Genomic DNA, 18,217 nt, shown 5'->3' with positions numbered 1-18,217 from the left:
AGTAATTTATGCTACTGCAAGCAAGGTATATAAGGGAAGTTTACTTTGCGACTGGCATCACACATGTGGCTGACAGACGATTAATACAACTGTAATTATAACTTTTTGTATCAAGCTCCATAGTACAGAAACAGTCACACAAAAGAGACTTTAAATTGAAGGTGATGCCAGGTTTTTTTTTGTTACATCAAGAGGTTTTCCTACTTCCTCCTCATCATCTTCGTTCTTTCTCATGAGCAGACAGACTGGGCAGACAGCTCAATGCTGCCATCTCTCTCTGCAGCTCAGATTAGCAGCTCCAGTGACAAAATCAAGACAAAATCAAGACAACCACTCTGGCAAACACTTACCTACCACATCCTCACAGAAGGTCAACCAATTTCTTGCATACAAAAACATTCACAGAGTTTTTACTACCAGAGCAAAGAGCTCTTCGATGTTTCTATAAACTTTTAACTTGTGGTATTATTGTCAGTACAGAATTATAAATAAAATACTCCAAACAGAATCCCCGTATATTCTCTCACAAGACAAAACACGGGTGCACATCCAACCAGCATCATACTCAGCATATGAGAGAAAGGCTGCACATTTGATGCCTCAGAGTGTCCTACCAGGTAATCACAGCCAGTGTTTAAAGCAATGCTGAATCAGAAGCTTACATGCATTTTAACCAAGACACTGCCTTTGATTCTTCCAATTCATTCAGAGCAAAAAATTTCCTTTTTGGCTTTATAAAATAAAAGGGAACGTAACTAAGAAAAATTATCCAGCCATTGACAAGTTTATGTTCAATAGCTCTGTTTTGCTCTTCTCTCTCTGAATACCAGACTTTTTCTGCTATGACATGACAAGACTATTCTCAGTTTCCACCCACACTAGACTGTCCTCTCTTTCCACCCACGCCAACCTCACACTCATTATGATTAAAAGAGATAAAAACATGGCACACAAGCACAGTGTCTGAAGAGGCATCTGTCCTGTTTTCTTCTGCTGAACATAACTTGCCTTTGATGTGTTATCATTAAAGTAAAACAATCAAGTAAAAATTGCTTTAAGAACAAGTATAGGTATAAAACTTGTAGCCTGAAAGGTGGATTTTCTTCATCATACAACTTTGGCCAAACTCTCCTGGTCCTCTGTTTATTTAGCTCAGTAGACATCAGCAGAAAGTTTTGTAGAAAATAGAAACTGATCCTTTAGGAATGCTTCAGTTAGTTTCATGGATGAAGTCTGGATTTGTTTGTTAGGCTTTTTTATTTACTTTTTTTTAAAATGCAATCCAAACCTCCCCTGGCACAACTTGAGTTCATTTCCTCTTGTCCTTTCACTTGTTACTGGAGATTAGGAAGAACTTTTTCACTGACAGGGTTGTTACCACACTGGCACAGGCTGCCCAGGGAGGTGGTGGAGTCTCCATCCCTGGAGTTATTTAAGAAATGCATTGATGAGGTGCTGAAGGACATGGTTTAGTAATGGGCTTGGCAGTGTTAGGCTGGTGGTTAGACTCGATGCTAGGTGGATTGCTGAGTTCCTGGAAAGTAGAACCCTACCTAAACCTATCTTAAACCATGGAAAAAGTAATATTTATTGAATATTGCCAGTTGGGTTTTTTTATGTACTTCCTGAAACAACATAAATTAAGTAATTTTCATTAGCAGTAATTACCACCAAGCACTCTATTGACTGCAGGTCTTAAAAAGGCTGTATATAAGGGATAGTGAAGTTGCAAGGTCGCCCAAGGCAGAAGGTACAGCAGCTAACTTTGGTAGCTTTGATTCTCTTCCGGGTATGCCTCAGGGCAGATCCCACCATGGGGACATATGCTTTTAATCCATGTAATCTTATCTATATTGAACTACAATATTAGGTGGGGTTATACATACATCTTGCTCCTCCTTACATGTCCCTAAATCAAGGTATAAAAATCAGATGTGGACTTAAACTACTGCTCAGTAACCTCTCCACCCACAGCTATGAAAAGAACCCCCAAATTTAGCTCATTTTCCCAAATAGTCACTTCATGAAGAAAGCATTCATGCATTTTCTTGTTTCACTTTCCTTGCAGGATATCAAAGAAAGAAAGAAAAAGAAAAAAGATTACTTGAAGTAAACTATTTGAACACACTTATAGATAATAAACCAAACTATAGTGTACTCCACACTGCTTACAGTAAGTGTGATTCATAAGGTATTCATAAGACCAGACATTGAGCTTCAGCCCAAAGCCAGCCTTTAATATATGACCAAATGCCACTTTTTTTTCATAAAATCTGCCTTACTCAGTGCAAAGAGAACATCCATTCTATATCAGAGCAGGTTTTGCAGTGAAGGTAACTTTTCTATAGGATGGCAGCTTTATTTTAAGTATTTCCCAGCTGAAATATTCAGATTGTAAATGCCAGTAACTGAAATTATTGAAGAGATGAGACAGACAAGTCTTATTTGAAAAATATTAAAAAGAGTAGAATGAACAAAAATAATACCAGATAGAATATGCTCTATAATATAAAGAATATAGAATATATACATAGCTCTATAAATATATAATAAAGAATAAACAATAACATCTTTAATGCATCAGATAGGATTGATACAAAAAAGTTACTTCTTGCCATTTAAATGCTAAATTCTCAATATCATAAAGGTTGTTCAATCTTATTTATGATATTGTATAATAACTGCATACATGGAAGACACTGGTTTTAAGTAAGGCCTTACATTGATCAAGCCATTCTTCTGTTCAGCTATTTTATTTGAGGTGGACCATGATATAAAGAAAGATATAAATATTCTGCCCTGTGCAACGCTAAATCTCTAGAAAAGAAGATACAATTCCTAAAAAATTGTAGCTCTTCCAGAGTAAGAAGGAAGGTCAACAATTTAGTGGAAAAACAATAATCACATGAAGAAATTTCAACATCTGTTTCAACAAACTAAGAGATACACTGTAACTAATTATCTGTTAAAAAAAAACCAAAAACAAAACACAGCTAAACAAGTAGGTTCTCCACACAATCCCATATATAACAAAGTAAGCCTCAGAGTGGTTGGTCACTCCATGTTTCAGTATGTCCATTTGAGGATTGTTGTCTCCTCACATGACTAATGTCAAAAGCTGGTATTTTCCAGTGCCCAAGTTACATAGGGGCTGTGACACAGAGCCTCTCCACAATCACAATCCAAACTGCCTCTTGAATATTGTCTGCATACTGACCTTTCTCTTCTACTCCAGTTTGGAAGGTACAATGAGTATATGCAACAGTAAGTACAACAGCATCGTTGGTGTAAGACTAACTCCATCAGAAGTACTTCACTACTTCACTACTCCTGTTCTTCTGTCCTAAGCGTCTAGACATTCAAATCTATGAATGAATTATTAAAACTGTGTAGGCTGTTTCAGCAGCAAAGCAAACTTACAGGAACTGCCTACAAGACACAGCGGTTCTTTTTCCTCAGCTGTTGTACACAAACATTAGCTTCCTTTGTCAAAACTATTATTACTCCCTTCTGAATACTTCTGAAACCACATTTCGTGAGGAAAGTCATGTATAAAAAAGGCTGGGACTGAACAGAAGGGAGATCTTGCCTTAGTTCAATGTAACATCTAGCATGTCTTTCCCAGAGATCTACAAGAGACTAGATCACATGGGCCTTCTTCAAAGAGCAGACCAGCTGCTCCACAAACAGGTTGAGTTGATCATTACCTCGTGTTTCAATAGCACTGATGCACTTCTTGATGACAGTGAAACCTATCTTATCCAATTGTGCACCTACAAAAAAAAAAAAAAAGAAAGTTTGAAAAGTTTTAAAGCATCATTACAACTATGCTTTGCACTGAAAAATAGGGCTAGACTTAATCACAAAGCTAGTACTTTCAAGGCAAAACTTCAATTATTCTGGATCAGGAGTACTTCATGGTTTTTTTCTACAGAAATTTCTCTTTTCTCCTTCATAACATTGCCCAGACCAAGCAAAGGCTTATCATTCCCCAGCAGTAAACTCGGAAGATTTGAGATCTCTGATTAGATACATGTGTTGGCAGATGCAAAATGGAATTTGACAGTACTTACTGCAACATCGACAACATCTGAGAGAGTTAACCAAATGAGACAAGGAACTACTTGTGATGAAAAAACATAATCATCAACAGCAGGGCTTTTACTGAGTCCTACCCTAAGCCAAAGAAATTCCCACACTAAAGATAGTGGACACATGTATATCATTTCACAGCAGTTAACAATCTGACTACATAAAAGCAGATGCATTAACAGGACAACAGCTGAGATCCAGCTTTCTTTGTTCTTCCTATCTTATTCTTTTTCTTCACATCAAAACCTCACTTAAAAGTTTATATTGCAAAACTCTCCTTCCCCCAAACATCTTGCCTTCTTGCTCCTGGTTATCTGGTCTCACACCATGAAAATAAAAATTTGTGTAAAAATTTCTATTAATAATGTCAGGATTCAGCTTTAACTAACAATTTCATTTAAAAGAAAAAGAGGCAAACATAAACTGACTAATAATGCAAGGATAACTGTTTTCACTCATACCTTTTGCTAACAGTAGAAGGCTAACATCATTGAAAGAAAGCCGTGTCTACTTTCATTTTATAGTTTCTAGTTTAAATACATGCAGGTTTTTTGCTGACCTTTATGTTCAGCTGTGATTGCTTTTAAAACCATACTTATGCATTCTAACAGACGTGTATACATATATAATAGTCTGGATTCAGAAATGTGATGTATTTACATACAAATTAACCCTTTTTTGAGTCCATTTCAAGCATGAAGAAAACTGGGAAATATACACCAGACTCTTTCTCTAGCTTATGTCCATTTCTACAGTTCTTATGTATGTACTAAATTGCATTACTGTGAAAATGCATTAATTACAAAATCCACAAAGAATATTCAGAACTCGAGATTAAAACATTTCATTACATTGCATCCACAGAAAGAAATTTACCTTTGCCTGTCTCAATTATAAAATGATAAAAATCAGCTTTAACGGTAATTTGAATACTCACTTCCCTCTCGTTTTGCATTTGCTCTATTCAAATTGATGAACAGCTAAAGCAAAAAGAGTAAAAACACAGAAATTATTTTAAGGAACTTTATGAAACCAGAAACAAGATACCTTCAATCTTAATACAAAGACAATTGTTTACTGGTAGAAGATATCATCTCTAACTACAACAGCTCTAGCAGTAGGTCTAGAGGTCCTTACCCCCTCAGAAAGTAGATGATTGCTTTTTTTAAGGACTGAAATTTTTAAAAATGTCACAACAAATACAGCTCCTTGGGGAGCAGAACAATGGCAGTTGTAGCCACTCTGTGATTTCCATTCTCTGCAGGTTAATTTCCTATAGTTCAAGTTTACTCAAATCCTTGCACGCTGCTTCGATGAATCATGGGAGTTCTGTCCCAGCTTGGCATTCCCAGAAGATGTAAGCTTATTGGGAAGGCCAGCTCAGACAACATGTGATGGTAATGAACACTTCTGCAGATGAAACAAGATTTCTGCAACAAGGATGTCAATAAAACCTACTGCTAAAATCTCTAGTAACCAACTACTGGAGACAGACACATGATTGTGTCATTGACTAGAATACTCCATTGTTTTTGGCCCCTAAGACCAATGTAGTATTTACGATTGTAAGAATAATCTCCAGCACATTTAAATTCTGCAGTTCAGACCCATTTCCTGATGTTAACCAGAAATCAAGCAAGTATAACCTCATTCCCCTTGACAAGGATTTTTTTGATCTGGTTAAAAAAAGAAAATAAAAAATAAGGAAACACAAAAAAAATGTACAGTTACTTCATGCAAGTCCTGTAACCGGAGTGCAGTATGTCAGCATAGGCTAAGTGGACACCCTTATACTAGACACTTTCTAGAATAGAAATATGATTTCTAAAAAATCAATGCAGTCATTACAATGAAATCAACATTAGCAGCTGTCTACTCTGAGCTTTACCAAGACACTCACCTCTCCTGAGTTTTATTTCACTTTTGTTCTTTCTTCATTGAATCTATCATTTTGCAAAGTACATCATTCCAGTTTATTAAAGCATAAATGGGATAATGAAGGAGAAGGGGAGGCAATTTCTCTATTACACTATAAATTAATATATATATAAAAAATACATGCTTACAGCTTCTTTTCCATCCAAGGCTTCCATCCACTGCTTCCTATCTTCTTCAGAAAATGCCTGCATGGTGACAGGAACTCCAGGCCTACAAATGTACCAATCACATACAGTAACAGCATTCACCAGTAACTAGAATGGTCTTCTCAAAATCTACTTCCAACTACAAGCAAAAGTCCATTGTCCTAAAAGTAATTTCTGAAGTTTTTTTCTTAAATACTGAACACTACTCATCTTGAAAATAAAAAAGTATAGAATTGATACACATAGTAGGAAATAGAGAAGACAGAGATGAATCCTCAGACTATTTATTTGAAGAACTTATTGCTGATAGCTTGTTGATTCCAACACTTGCAAAAGTTACTGAGTTTTCTGAATTCTAAATAAATGTGTTAAATAAATAACAATAATAAACATGTTAAGTAAAGAATGGCTTTTGTCAACTTATTTGATATGAAGTCTTCAGCTTTAGAGCAGCATCAATGATTACAGCTTTCCAGTAAATATAAAAAAAAACCCCAGCCTTAACATAGTATGTTGTTACAGAACTCCACTACTACAACTTTCCTAAAAAGCAACAATGGACAACAGTGAAATGTCAGGATTTCTGAAGAGAGATTAAGACAAATCTACTTCTGTGTTTATTTAACAGAAAACTAAAAAGAGTAATTGCGTGGTTCAGCATAGCATACAAAGTCAGGAGAATTAAAAGCAGAATAGGTTATTTGGGTAATTGTTTTTCTAAAAATTAAAAAAAAAAAAAAACACATTATATTCAAGCTGCCAATACTTCTGGCAAATTGGTAAATCTCATTATATAAAGATAGATAGAAATAGAAAAGTATTTCATAACATCTCTTTTGTTTTAAATCTACTTTGAAGTAGCAAAATTAGCTGTAGGGGAAAATGTTATCTAAAAACAGCAGCATAGACCCCACTTTTACTTAAAACTGTAACAGTATATATACAACATGTTCTTATTTTTACAACTAGAGAAATTTCCAGTTTGATTTCACTTTGCCATAAATTTTACCAAACCACACAACTGCATTTAAATGTATATAGGTATATAGGTAACTATATAGTTACAAATATGTCCTGTTCAAAATCTTTTTTTTCAGACAAGATGTGAGGAGAATGTATGCATACTCCCTCTATCAAACCAATCTAAACTCAGGACACCCAACTGTAACTTTTGAAAATAGCAGTAATTGAGCAAGTCACAGAATCACAGAACCATTACATCATTCTCATTTCATTAGTCAAAGCAAGGAGAATATTGAGCCATAAAAATGGAATATCTTACTATTCTCAGTGATAGAATTGAGCTCTTAGAGGGAATGAGGAAAATTTTCCCTCAATTTCTTCAACTAATAACATTTATGACTAAAACAATCTAATTTTATTATTAGTGATAACATTAAGCAAATTAGGCAAAACAGCTTCTCAAGCCATACCAGCTTTTTTTGATGTAAACTGGCCTGCTAGTAGTGCAGAGCTGCAACCACCACAAACATGCAAACTTAATCACTTGGTAGGGAAAAAACCCCTATGTAATTTGTTAAATTAACTAAACCAACCCCACATGCTGATTTGGTTTTTTGTCTGCTTTCTTTCACTAGATAAAACTAAAGATCAAAACCAAATGAGTTATTTTGATGCAAGACAAACTTTCTTTCTTTTCATTAAAATTGTCAAGGTATCAAAGAGTATCACCTAGAGACAATACATCAAACTCAGCATATGCTGCATGAAATATTATTTATCTGTCCTCAAATTAAGGTCAAAAGAGACAACTTCCCTCATCCTTGTGCTATATTGGTAAAATTAAAATTCAAATAGCAATTCAGAAGGATAATGCTCCTTATCAATAAAAAGTCTTTTTCCTACTGTTTCCTTAAGATATAAATTCCTCTACATTTATTACTAGTCACCTTCAACTAAACATGATGGAGTGCTAGAAACAGAAAAACCATCACTTTCCAGAGATTCATCCAGGATCCTAGCTCCCTGAGAGCTTACAGTCATAAGTATCAGAATTTAAAGGAAAAAGAATCATCTCAGCTTCTTCTTTAAAAGAAAATTCCACAAATATCCAGGGAGCTCCAAACTTTGCCTAAGTCACGCATACTGCTGAACATTTGCTACTGTAACATCCTTCCATCTTGCTTCCTTCAACAGCACAGGAGCAAATAAAATCCTATGGCCAGCTGTCAATCTGTATGTTATTTTTTAACTTGGACAAGCCGAGGGATAAGTGTGTCCTGAACTGATACCAAGGAAACAAGCTAATGGCCTGCAGCACAGAACTAATCTCCATGGGAACATCTCAGTGCTACACGCAAATATTATTAAAAGAAAAATGTCTGATATCAAGGTTGCAGTGGACCAGTTGTGCCTATTATATCTGGTCAGAAAGATGGATTAGATGTTTCCCACTTTTACCAGAGAAGAGAATGGAAAAAAATGTTTTGCAGGAACACGGAAACACTGCTCTCCATCCATCTCTTTTCAAAATCCAGATACCTGATTGAGCAGAGGTAGCACACAGAGTGGGGTATACTGATGTTACTCACAGTACATTTTTAGCAACTTTATCAGAGTCAGTTTGAAATCTTTTATTCATACAGGCAAATACACTGACCCAAGAGGAGCCGATGTCAAGAGTTTAAATTTTTATTCCCTTTCCCACTGTTGGGACACGGTGTTAGAATAGTTAAGCCACATCCTTCTCTAATCACAAATGCAAGTTCAAACTATGCTGTAGACTTGTGACAAATGTCACCTAAGCATTTAATGCTAGATATGATCCTGTTCTGCAAAGGTGAAATCTTCATCAAAAAAAATATGGCATTACCACAGCACTATTTATTTATGGTTGCCTATTAAGTTGGGTTGTTTCACCTCTGTAATTAACACTAAAGAAAATAAGTATTTATTATATTTTAAGGTCCCTTTAGCAAAATAAATAAGCAATTATTCTCTTTTGAAATAACGTAACAAAAAGGTGGTATTTCAAAAAGGCTGTCACAACAAAGTTCAAGATGCACTGGGTGATTACACCAGTCATAAAAAGCCTCAGAATCCTAATGAGCTTATTTTCAAGCTAAGAATCTAACATGAACCCTAAGCAACACATCATTTTGGAAAGCAGGCTTGCAATACAATGTGATCATGACTGAATGAATTATTATTGTGACTGCAGCATTTCACAATTACTATAGGTACTTCAATTGAAGCCTGGTTTCTTCACTATGGTAACAGTAATTCCTAACAGTTTTCTAGCTTTTTTATGCACTTTTCTTCCATGTGAGCTCAAAGAACATCCACATTTCAGTTTAGATCATCTCTGGTTCTGCTACACACACAACTGAGGTAAAATCTAGTGAGTCATGGCAGTGCACGCCTGCTCCTCCAGTGACTATTTCCCACTGGGAGACTGAACAAGCATTGAAAAAAAAATAAGAACACACAATAGTAATACTACAGTAATGTCAAGTACTGCTTAAAGTCCTTTCTAGTGTGTTTCACGAGCTTACCTGTCTGAAGCTTCTAAGTCAAAACAGAATCGCCGGTCTATAGTATCTGTATTTCTTTTGGTACAGTACATAAGGACAAAAAGTTCCTCATCTCCCTGTGAAAAGAAAGTTTTTATATGCTTGACCTAGTAACTGAAAGCTTACGTTAGCCAGCTACACAAACCATGTAAGCTAATTTTACATTAAAGTAAAGGCAGAAGCTATACTGAAATCTAACATTTGCAAAAGAATTTGCTCACAGTTGTCGTCCAGGTCTCTGCACAATAGCACATAAATGACCATGGTCATTTATGGGACAAAAATGCAAAAATATTGACTCCATTTTAGCTGGTACTTTACAGTATGACACAGAACCACAGTAATTTAAACTAACAAAAATATTTTGCCGTAAAGATTTGGCACATGTAATTAAGCACAGAATGAATGTAAGAGACTTCTATTTTATGTCAGGCACAGTGATTTCCATAGTAAAGGCTACTACTACAATTAACTAGTGTTCTTTACCATCTGTAATTGGTCTTACAGAACCAGTCCTTTCTTTAAGGCCAACCAACACTAGGATCATATTTTACCCTTAAATATTCACCTATCAAATAAACTCATCTGTGACTGCTGAATGAGTTGTACTATATTTAATCAGGATTAACTATACATTTTAATTATTTCTTGTATTACTCAACATCTCCACAAACAGGAGGTTGCCACTGAAGGAGGAATTGTACCGTGGGTTTCAAAATGGGAGATATTTTAATATAGGAAAAATGTTTTCAGAAATATTTCAGAATGCTGACAGTTTACACACATACTAAATTAATTAAAACCGTTTACTACAATTAATCAGGATACAAAATTCACAGAAGTACTGAAATTATTAAGGAAGTCAAATGCTACTAATTTTCAGCTTTTGAAATGATGAAAGCCATCTCTTCTCTGCTCAAACTAATGGGATACAATACCCTGACAAAATTCCAACAACATGATTTTCTAACCAAATTTGAAGATAGGGTAGGGTGTTGCATTTACAAGAATACTGGTTCAAGTATTGTTTTCCACCTCCAGATCTTTTTTCCTTGCAACAAAAGTATTTAATCCAAATTAATGCGTTTGTTTAATGCATCATCTCTGAAGGGGCTGAGTGTTTTCAATTCACAACTATTTCAATGGGAATTAAAGTAATTTAAAGAGCAACAGGGTCCTGGGTCTTGAATATTTCAGATGTTATCAAAGACATCTGAAATTACATTCAGTTGCCAGTATAAATTACATTTCTGATAAAATCCTCTTTCAAAATCTCTCTTCTAGTACTTACATCTCAGAAAGAAAAACCTGACTGCAGCATGCAAAAAATAAATTTCTATTACCTTTTCCTGACTTACACTTTAACAGGTTAAATCCCTCATGGATAAACCAGGTTTTAAATGTTAAAACACTGCATGTTATCTATACCATATTCTCTAGTCTTCTAAAAGGAAGCAACTGAAAAGTCTGCAGAATTCAAATCTATTAAACCATGTGATACTTTAGGTTAATGTTCTTAAATGTCAGATTGAATTTCATTAAGAAGCAAGAAAAAAAAGGGTGAGGAGGTGGAAAGTACTTGACACAACTTATCTGACACATCCTCCAATCTTTATACAGTGCAAGTAAAAGGGTAGAATATAAAAATGTACTTACAACTTTTCCTCCTGATCTGTGTTCAAATGGGATCATGGTGAACTTCTTTGTCTCTTTCCTATATGTGCAATAATGCTTCACCCAGCTAGAACCAAAGGGAGCAGGCCCTACATAAAACAGAAATATTAAATGGTATGTACTTTTTCCAGTTTGTGTATTTTCTACTTCCACTTTTCAAAATGATGCTTAAGAGTCTTACGTAATTCCCAATAATGCAGTACTTAAAACAAAAGTATGAATTAAGAACATTATACCAAGTAACACAACTGTTGAGTGCTTACTATTGTACACATTGATATATGTAGTATCTCACATTTATGCTTAATGACAAATAGAATTATTAACGTATCTTTGTCTTGCTGCTACAGATGAAATAGTTTTTCTGTATAAAACCACTATCCACTGGAAATTTTATTTAAGCAGAACATGAAAATCTAGTTTTACACTTGATAACTTGAAGCTAAGTAACACAGATTAACACGTCTCTGTTCCAAGCTCTACTTCATCTAACCATTAAGGTCTGATCACATTTTCTGACACCAAAACTCACTCTTAATTTCATCAGTCTCCATAGAATACACTTACTTAAGAGTCCAGCCTAAAGCATTCTGAATTACTGAGATTTGTACTATAATATTACCAGTTAAAATGTGGACTCTGACCTCCATATTTTCTTATTTCTATTAATGTGGTCATTCCTTGAGCAGTAAAGAGCTCTGCATCTTATTCAGTTTTTTTATTAGAGTGAGAAAGATTTGTAATTGTTCAAAAATTCTATTGGAATTGTTCAAAATACTGACAGAATATGATTTGTGTGACACGGCTCTTCACAGCAAGACTTTCAATACTAGCTACCTAGTAAACAATCTGCTTTATTCAACCTTACAATCATAATTAGGCAATGAAAGCATGTCACTGAGCCGAAGAAACAACAGTCATTTTCATCATACTAAACTAGTCTGATTTTCAGGTGCTAATTTGACAACTCATGTTGTTGTTGGAGAACAAATGTTTGACAGTTCTAAGGGAGGTCATTAGTAAGGGATTTAAAATAACATTAAATACATCCTTTGGTCAAATAAAACTTACCTGAATTCAGTCACCATCACTTAAGAACTGTCATACTCTCAGCACCATGCTCTTTTTATGAGCCATGGTAACACTGTCATTTGAAACTTTTAAGCATTTAATCAGATGACTCTTGTTTAATAACTGTAAATTATTTGCCTTTTCAAGTTATCTTGAAGACATGGCTGTATGCACAGTATAGGCACTATAGGAATATAAAACTACACCTTACTTTTTTCCTGTACATAGAGATAACCTTCCATCGTGAAGTGATTTGCTCTTTTATGTTCCTGAGGATTTCTTCTGATTTTGTTCATGAGATCCTCTACCTCTGACCTTGTTCCTTCAAAACGATTTCGTGTCTAAAACAAATGGCAAAAATCCATTGGTAGAGAATGTGACAGAAAGACTTACTCTTCCTGGCAGACAGGAGTTATAATAATTATTTATTAATAAAGTGAATGATTCAAGACATTTTAGGATGGTCAGTGCACAATTTCCATATATGTTTATTCTTCAATTTTTCTGATATTTGTCAAAATTGAGGTGTAGTTTAGATATTAGCTGCTGTAACTGTGGAAAGTATACAAAGATTGGCAGAGTAGATTTCTAAAACAGAGCGCCGATCTGTTCAGAAAGAAGTGACATTCTGAGCACAAGATTACTTGGGATTTGAATATTCAAGTTTCCTTAGTAAAATATTACTACAGATGGTGGCTTAATTCATGAGATTCTTACTAGTTGCCAGAAAGGAAAGGATTTTCTGTGGTCATTGAGAAAAAAGTGGCAGAAAGGTTGAGACGATACACGTCATTTGTTTTGATCCCATGCAAGCAGAAACATGAAAAAAGAAAAAACAACACACACAAAAAAAAAAGTCCAGTTGATTATTACTGCTCAATGTTACATATTCCAAAGTTTTCAAGCAGCTACAAGAGAAATATTTATTAGTATGTTAATAAAAATAATCAGGAAGTAACCACACCAGTCACAAATAAAAATAAAAAAATAACAGAGGAGCTCACACCTGACTCAACAAACTCTTCAGTTTGGTCTGAAAAACACTGGCAACTGGCCAGTAAGCAAATAAGAAAACCAAAGCATTCATGGTTAATATCTACTTTTCTCCGCATACCCACTTGCCCAAAAAGCACAAGCTGTAAACACGCATCTAAATTCCAGGCTGGTATCTTCCCCAGTTGGTACACATATTTTAAGCAACGCACATACTTTGATGTGCATGTTTACGTATAACTTTGTTTTTTAAGATCACCTTTATTTTTCTGAAACTGGAAAAGCTTCTGAAAATGCTGCCTCACATATTTTTTTTTCCCTAGGAGAAGCACACAGTTGATAGGAATACCATGAATATAAAGAAGTATCCATTCTTGTACATCAACAGTTAACACTATGCTCCTGACCAGCCATCTGTAGATGTAAATTCCATATTTAAGCTTGGAAGGAGTTTATTCATGGGCACAAGCACAGTCAAGCTGATCAGAGCAGCTACCCATACATTTTATAGAAGAAAGCTGAAGATATTCTTTAGGTGATGACTAAGAACAACTACCTTCTTGCCCCCAGGCAAAACAATTGCTCTGAATCCTTCCCATATCCATTATGTCAATTTCAGATCACATCCGCTTGCAAATTTTGGAGTTAGACTCTGCACATAAACTCATATCCAAGGCTCTAAGCAATATTCTAAGCTCCTTTTCATAAATTTCCTAGAAGAGGTGCACTAAAAAATGTACTCTGTACTCAGGACAAAGGCAAAACATTGATAGTGACAGATTGTTCATATCTAAATCTTCCCATCTGAACAGTGATCATTCTGAGGTTGGATGGAGCACCATGGGCTCCAAAAGCCTCAAGAAAATTTCTGTCTTCCTCTGTGCTGTGACAAAGCTGAGCTTAACCAAAGGTCAATCACAGCCATAGTATGGCTATGCCTTCTCTTCCCAGGGAAGGCCAAGTTGGCTTGCAGGGCAGGACAGGGTGGTCAAGGCTGCAAGGATCCTCATGTGGGGTTGGGCTCTGAATTGAGATAACAAGAGAAAAGTCCTGGGAGTGGAGAGGAATCTAGTTGGAGACATATGATTTTGACAAGAGAATAAGACTGTTGAAAGAATCAGTCTACTGAAGCTTGGGCTACAAGGTTGGGGTTTGTGAGGGTTTTCTGTTATTTTGGAGAGTCATGGAGGACAAGGCAAGTTATGGAGCATAATTTGCAAAGACAGACGATCTGAATGAAAAGGAAGTCAATTGCTACAGCTATGTTGGCAACTCTCAAATCACTCTCCATTTCCAGCTAGGCTCTCTGTACTGAAACTTGTGCCCTTCAATTTCTAACACAACAATCCAGCATTCTGCCAGCAGTTCAACTGTACCACAGCCAAGTCCTAGTTCATTTTTCCTTTGGGATATTTTGTTCATCTTCAACAGTGTGGAGAATACACCATGTTCTCTCATGATCTTTTCAGATGCTTCCTTTTCTTCCTCTCTTACCTCAGATAGCTGTTCTTTTCATATGCTTCCTTCTCTTCTCCTCTTACCTCAGATAGATGTCTAGCCTCGCCTCCTCTCTCTCTCTAGCTTTTTGAAATACAGGTCACTCATCCTATCTATTCATAAAATTTGAGCTGTAATGTTCAATCTCTTTTGGATTCTCTGGGGCACATTATAATATCATTCAGTCAATTGAAAATGCAGCTGTTGAGATTAGCTTGCTTTTTTATTGCTCATCACCTCTTTGGACCACTTCACTGGCTCTTTTCCATCTGTAATCTAAAATCCAGCTCTTAAAAATGGTTTCATAGCTTCCCTCTCATGTTCCATTTCTTCCTCATCTTGCACCATCTCCCCTCAATACACTGCAGCTTCATGACACTCCTCATTCTGTTAAGCTAAGCACACAGGAGAAACAAGACTGTCCTGAAATTTCCTGCAAAAGCACTGACATCTGCTATGGAAGTCTGCTTAGGAAGTTATAACTACTGATTTCTCCTACCCAAACCAAACAACAGCACCAAAAGAAACTTGAGACTTCAACAACATACAGGAAGAAAATTAAATGACTGATATCATGACACATGAATCATGTCACTAGGTATTACAGCAACCATAATCCTCTCTTCTGCCTTTCCGTGTCTCTGCTATTGCCTGCTAGCTAAGCCATTTCTAAAAACAGATTGCAACCTCTGAGAAGTAGTTTCTGTATCTTAATTCCAGGTGCCCTCAGAGGTCAACAAAACAGACTCATCATCATTAATTCCTTGTTTGGAGTAAGATAGGTGGTTTGTTCCCTACCAACAGGACTCTAGCACTTTCAAGTTCCTCTTAGCGAGTTTTATTCTTCAACAAATCTCAAGGAAGCAAATAGATTATTCAATTAGTGACTCACTCAGTCCCATCGCTTCAGCCTCTCACTTCACTTGTTGCTCTCCTGGTTCTGACCAGATCACACTGGGCAATTTGGTGTGAGGATACACTAACTAGTGGTGAGCCCCAGTTAGCCTGCCCTTGAGAGAATCACAGAATTTTAAGGGTTGGAAGGGATCTTGAAAGATTATCTAGCCCAACCTCAGTGCCAGAGCAGGACCATCTAGATTAGGTCACACAGCCTTTTGTCAAATATGCCATCGCTGCTAACACCGTATCTCCTTACACAGTTCTGCACCCTAAATCAACAGGGATGTTCATGTCTGAAAGCGCTACTTCAAGACAAATAGACACATCAAGTCACAGTCCTGGCAGAGATGTCAAAAAAAAATGCTAATAAATCTAGAAGTTTTTCTTTCCTTTTCTTAGTTATGGATAATATAGCTCTATCAAACAATGGTCCTCAGACATGACCACCACATACTCCATTTCAAAAACACCTAAAACACTGAGAATTTTTGCATTTCATTATTATCCTCTGAATTCTGCAGCGCTGCATGCCTTTTAACACATTTCATTTTTAAACTCCTTCATGAAAATCCTTATGTTATGCCTCTATTAAAAAAAAAAAAAAGGAAGGAGGAGTAGGGGCATTTTACTGTTTTTTAGAGGGGTACTAGAAGTCATAAATAACTCGCTGGAATTAATGATTTGTTCAGTGATGTGGTTGGTTAGCCAGGAGATGGCAGTAGATCCCCAAAATTCAAAGGCAATGCCTAAGACTGAGGAAAGTATTAGCAATACAGATCCTGTACTTACAGTAACTTAAGTGAGCAATTTTTCTCAAAAACTAGAAAAGACAAAAGATATCAACTTACATTTTGTATATTTATCTGCAGGGCCATTTTGTAATGATTGAAGTCTTTGGCCAGTTCGTATCCTTGATGATAAAAAGTGAACAAACCCTGAAAAAATGATAGCACCTGAAACACAAACAAAAAACTTGTTAGAATTAAACCTTCATTTACCAGAATATAATTGCTACACATAGCCACTTTCGAAAAGACCAGAGATGACAAAAAACAAATTTCCACTAATGTCTACAATTTATTAATAACTATTTAGATCCAAATGATCAGTTATGTATACAGACATTTTTGGGTAGTCCTATCTCTGGAATTTCACAACTGATCTCTTTAAACGTTACCATAGGCAACCTACCTTGCCCATCTCCCTGACTTTCCTATGTAATGTTTTCCCATGGCTGCTCTGATAGCACTGATGTCCAGAATAAGCATTTCTGCACAAGGAGGCAATGATCGCTTCTGTCTTTCAGTCAGCATTTCCCTGGTCATTCACCTCTCTGCTAATGATCATGTTGAGATGACTCTCATAACAGAGTCAACTGGTTTGTTCAAAGGAGGAAGCTTTCTCTCCAGTGACTTTACTCACCACTGCTTTTTATATGCAGATCTGACTCTATGAGAACCAGAAAATGATCCACATCGGAGTTTCTGACTTCAGTGTTTCAATTAAAAAGAAGGAATGGGTTATACTATCTTGGAAAGGTGCAACATTGCCTACCTCTCCCATTTGGTTTGGGCATTTTGAAAGAAGAGACACAGGAAAGAACATCTATCTTTGATAAAGACAACAAACTGAAGAACACATTTAGTTATATTCAAATAAACAAACAAAAGAAAAACCCACATAAATTTAAAGTATTATGAAGGGGAAAAGGGATAAGAATTTGATACTAAATAATTTCTGTTTACTACTATAGTGTAAACTTAAACACAGAATGAGCAACATAAAGTTTAGCTCCATCCAGAAAGAGTCTTCACAAAGGAGAAAGGAATATATTTTAAAAATATAATTGGAAGATTATATTCTATTATATTATATTCTCAGGCTCTGAGAAAATTTCAAATGGTTTGAACCACAAGAACTGATTCCAAAACTATTTAAAATTTTTAAACAACATTTTTAATTAGAAAATGTTACAAAAACCAACAAAACAAAACACACCAACAAACTAACAACAAAAAGATCCCACACAACCTGTTTTTTTATTTTTTGCATTTTCCCATTCCTTGAACAATGCTAATATATTTAAAGCAACAATTTCCTACTGAAGGACTTTAGTGGGTTTTTTTTCATCTAAGAATCAGGTGTATTAAAATATATAATTCTCATTATTTCCAGAATGAATAACTACTTTGATTAGGATCATTTGGGACTTATTTCACTATTACATTAAAGTAATTGTACTTGAATAAACAGACTTGGCCTAAAAACACAGTCTTCAGAGCATGAGTGAATGGAAGTCACTTCTACAATCCTTCCTCCCCTTATCTTAGTGTAACACTTACTGTTCTCTTGTTTCATAAAGTTGCATTTATA

General features: G+C 35.6%; 1 protein-coding gene across 1 annotated transcript in view; it reads right to left on the bottom strand.

Annotated features, from left to right (window-relative positions):
• Positions 1–18,217, bottom strand: part of ARHGAP10 (Rho GTPase activating protein 10) — a 153,419-nt gene that overhangs the window by 72,121 nt on the left and 63,081 nt on the right. Inside the window, exons 7-13 of the mRNA XM_061993254.1 lie at positions 16,693–16,797; positions 12,666–12,795; positions 11,366–11,472; positions 9,692–9,786; positions 6,159–6,240; positions 5,030–5,072; positions 3,708–3,773 (exon numbers count right to left, since the gene is read on the bottom strand). Coding sequence (XP_061849238.1) covers positions 3,708–3,773; positions 5,030–5,072; positions 6,159–6,240; positions 9,692–9,786; positions 11,366–11,472; positions 12,666–12,795; positions 16,693–16,797 — 628 coding nt within the window. The remainder of the gene's footprint in view (positions 1–3,707; positions 3,774–5,029; positions 5,073–6,158; positions 6,241–9,691; positions 9,787–11,365; positions 11,473–12,665; positions 12,796–16,692; positions 16,798–18,217) is intronic.

Source organism: Colius striatus, chromosome 3, assembly GCF_028858725.1.
Source record: "Colius striatus isolate bColStr4 chromosome 3, bColStr4.1.hap1, whole genome shotgun sequence".
NCBI lineage: Eukaryota > Metazoa > Chordata > Aves > Coliiformes > Coliidae > Colius > Colius striatus.
This window is presented reverse-complemented; position numbering and strand designations above follow the sequence as displayed.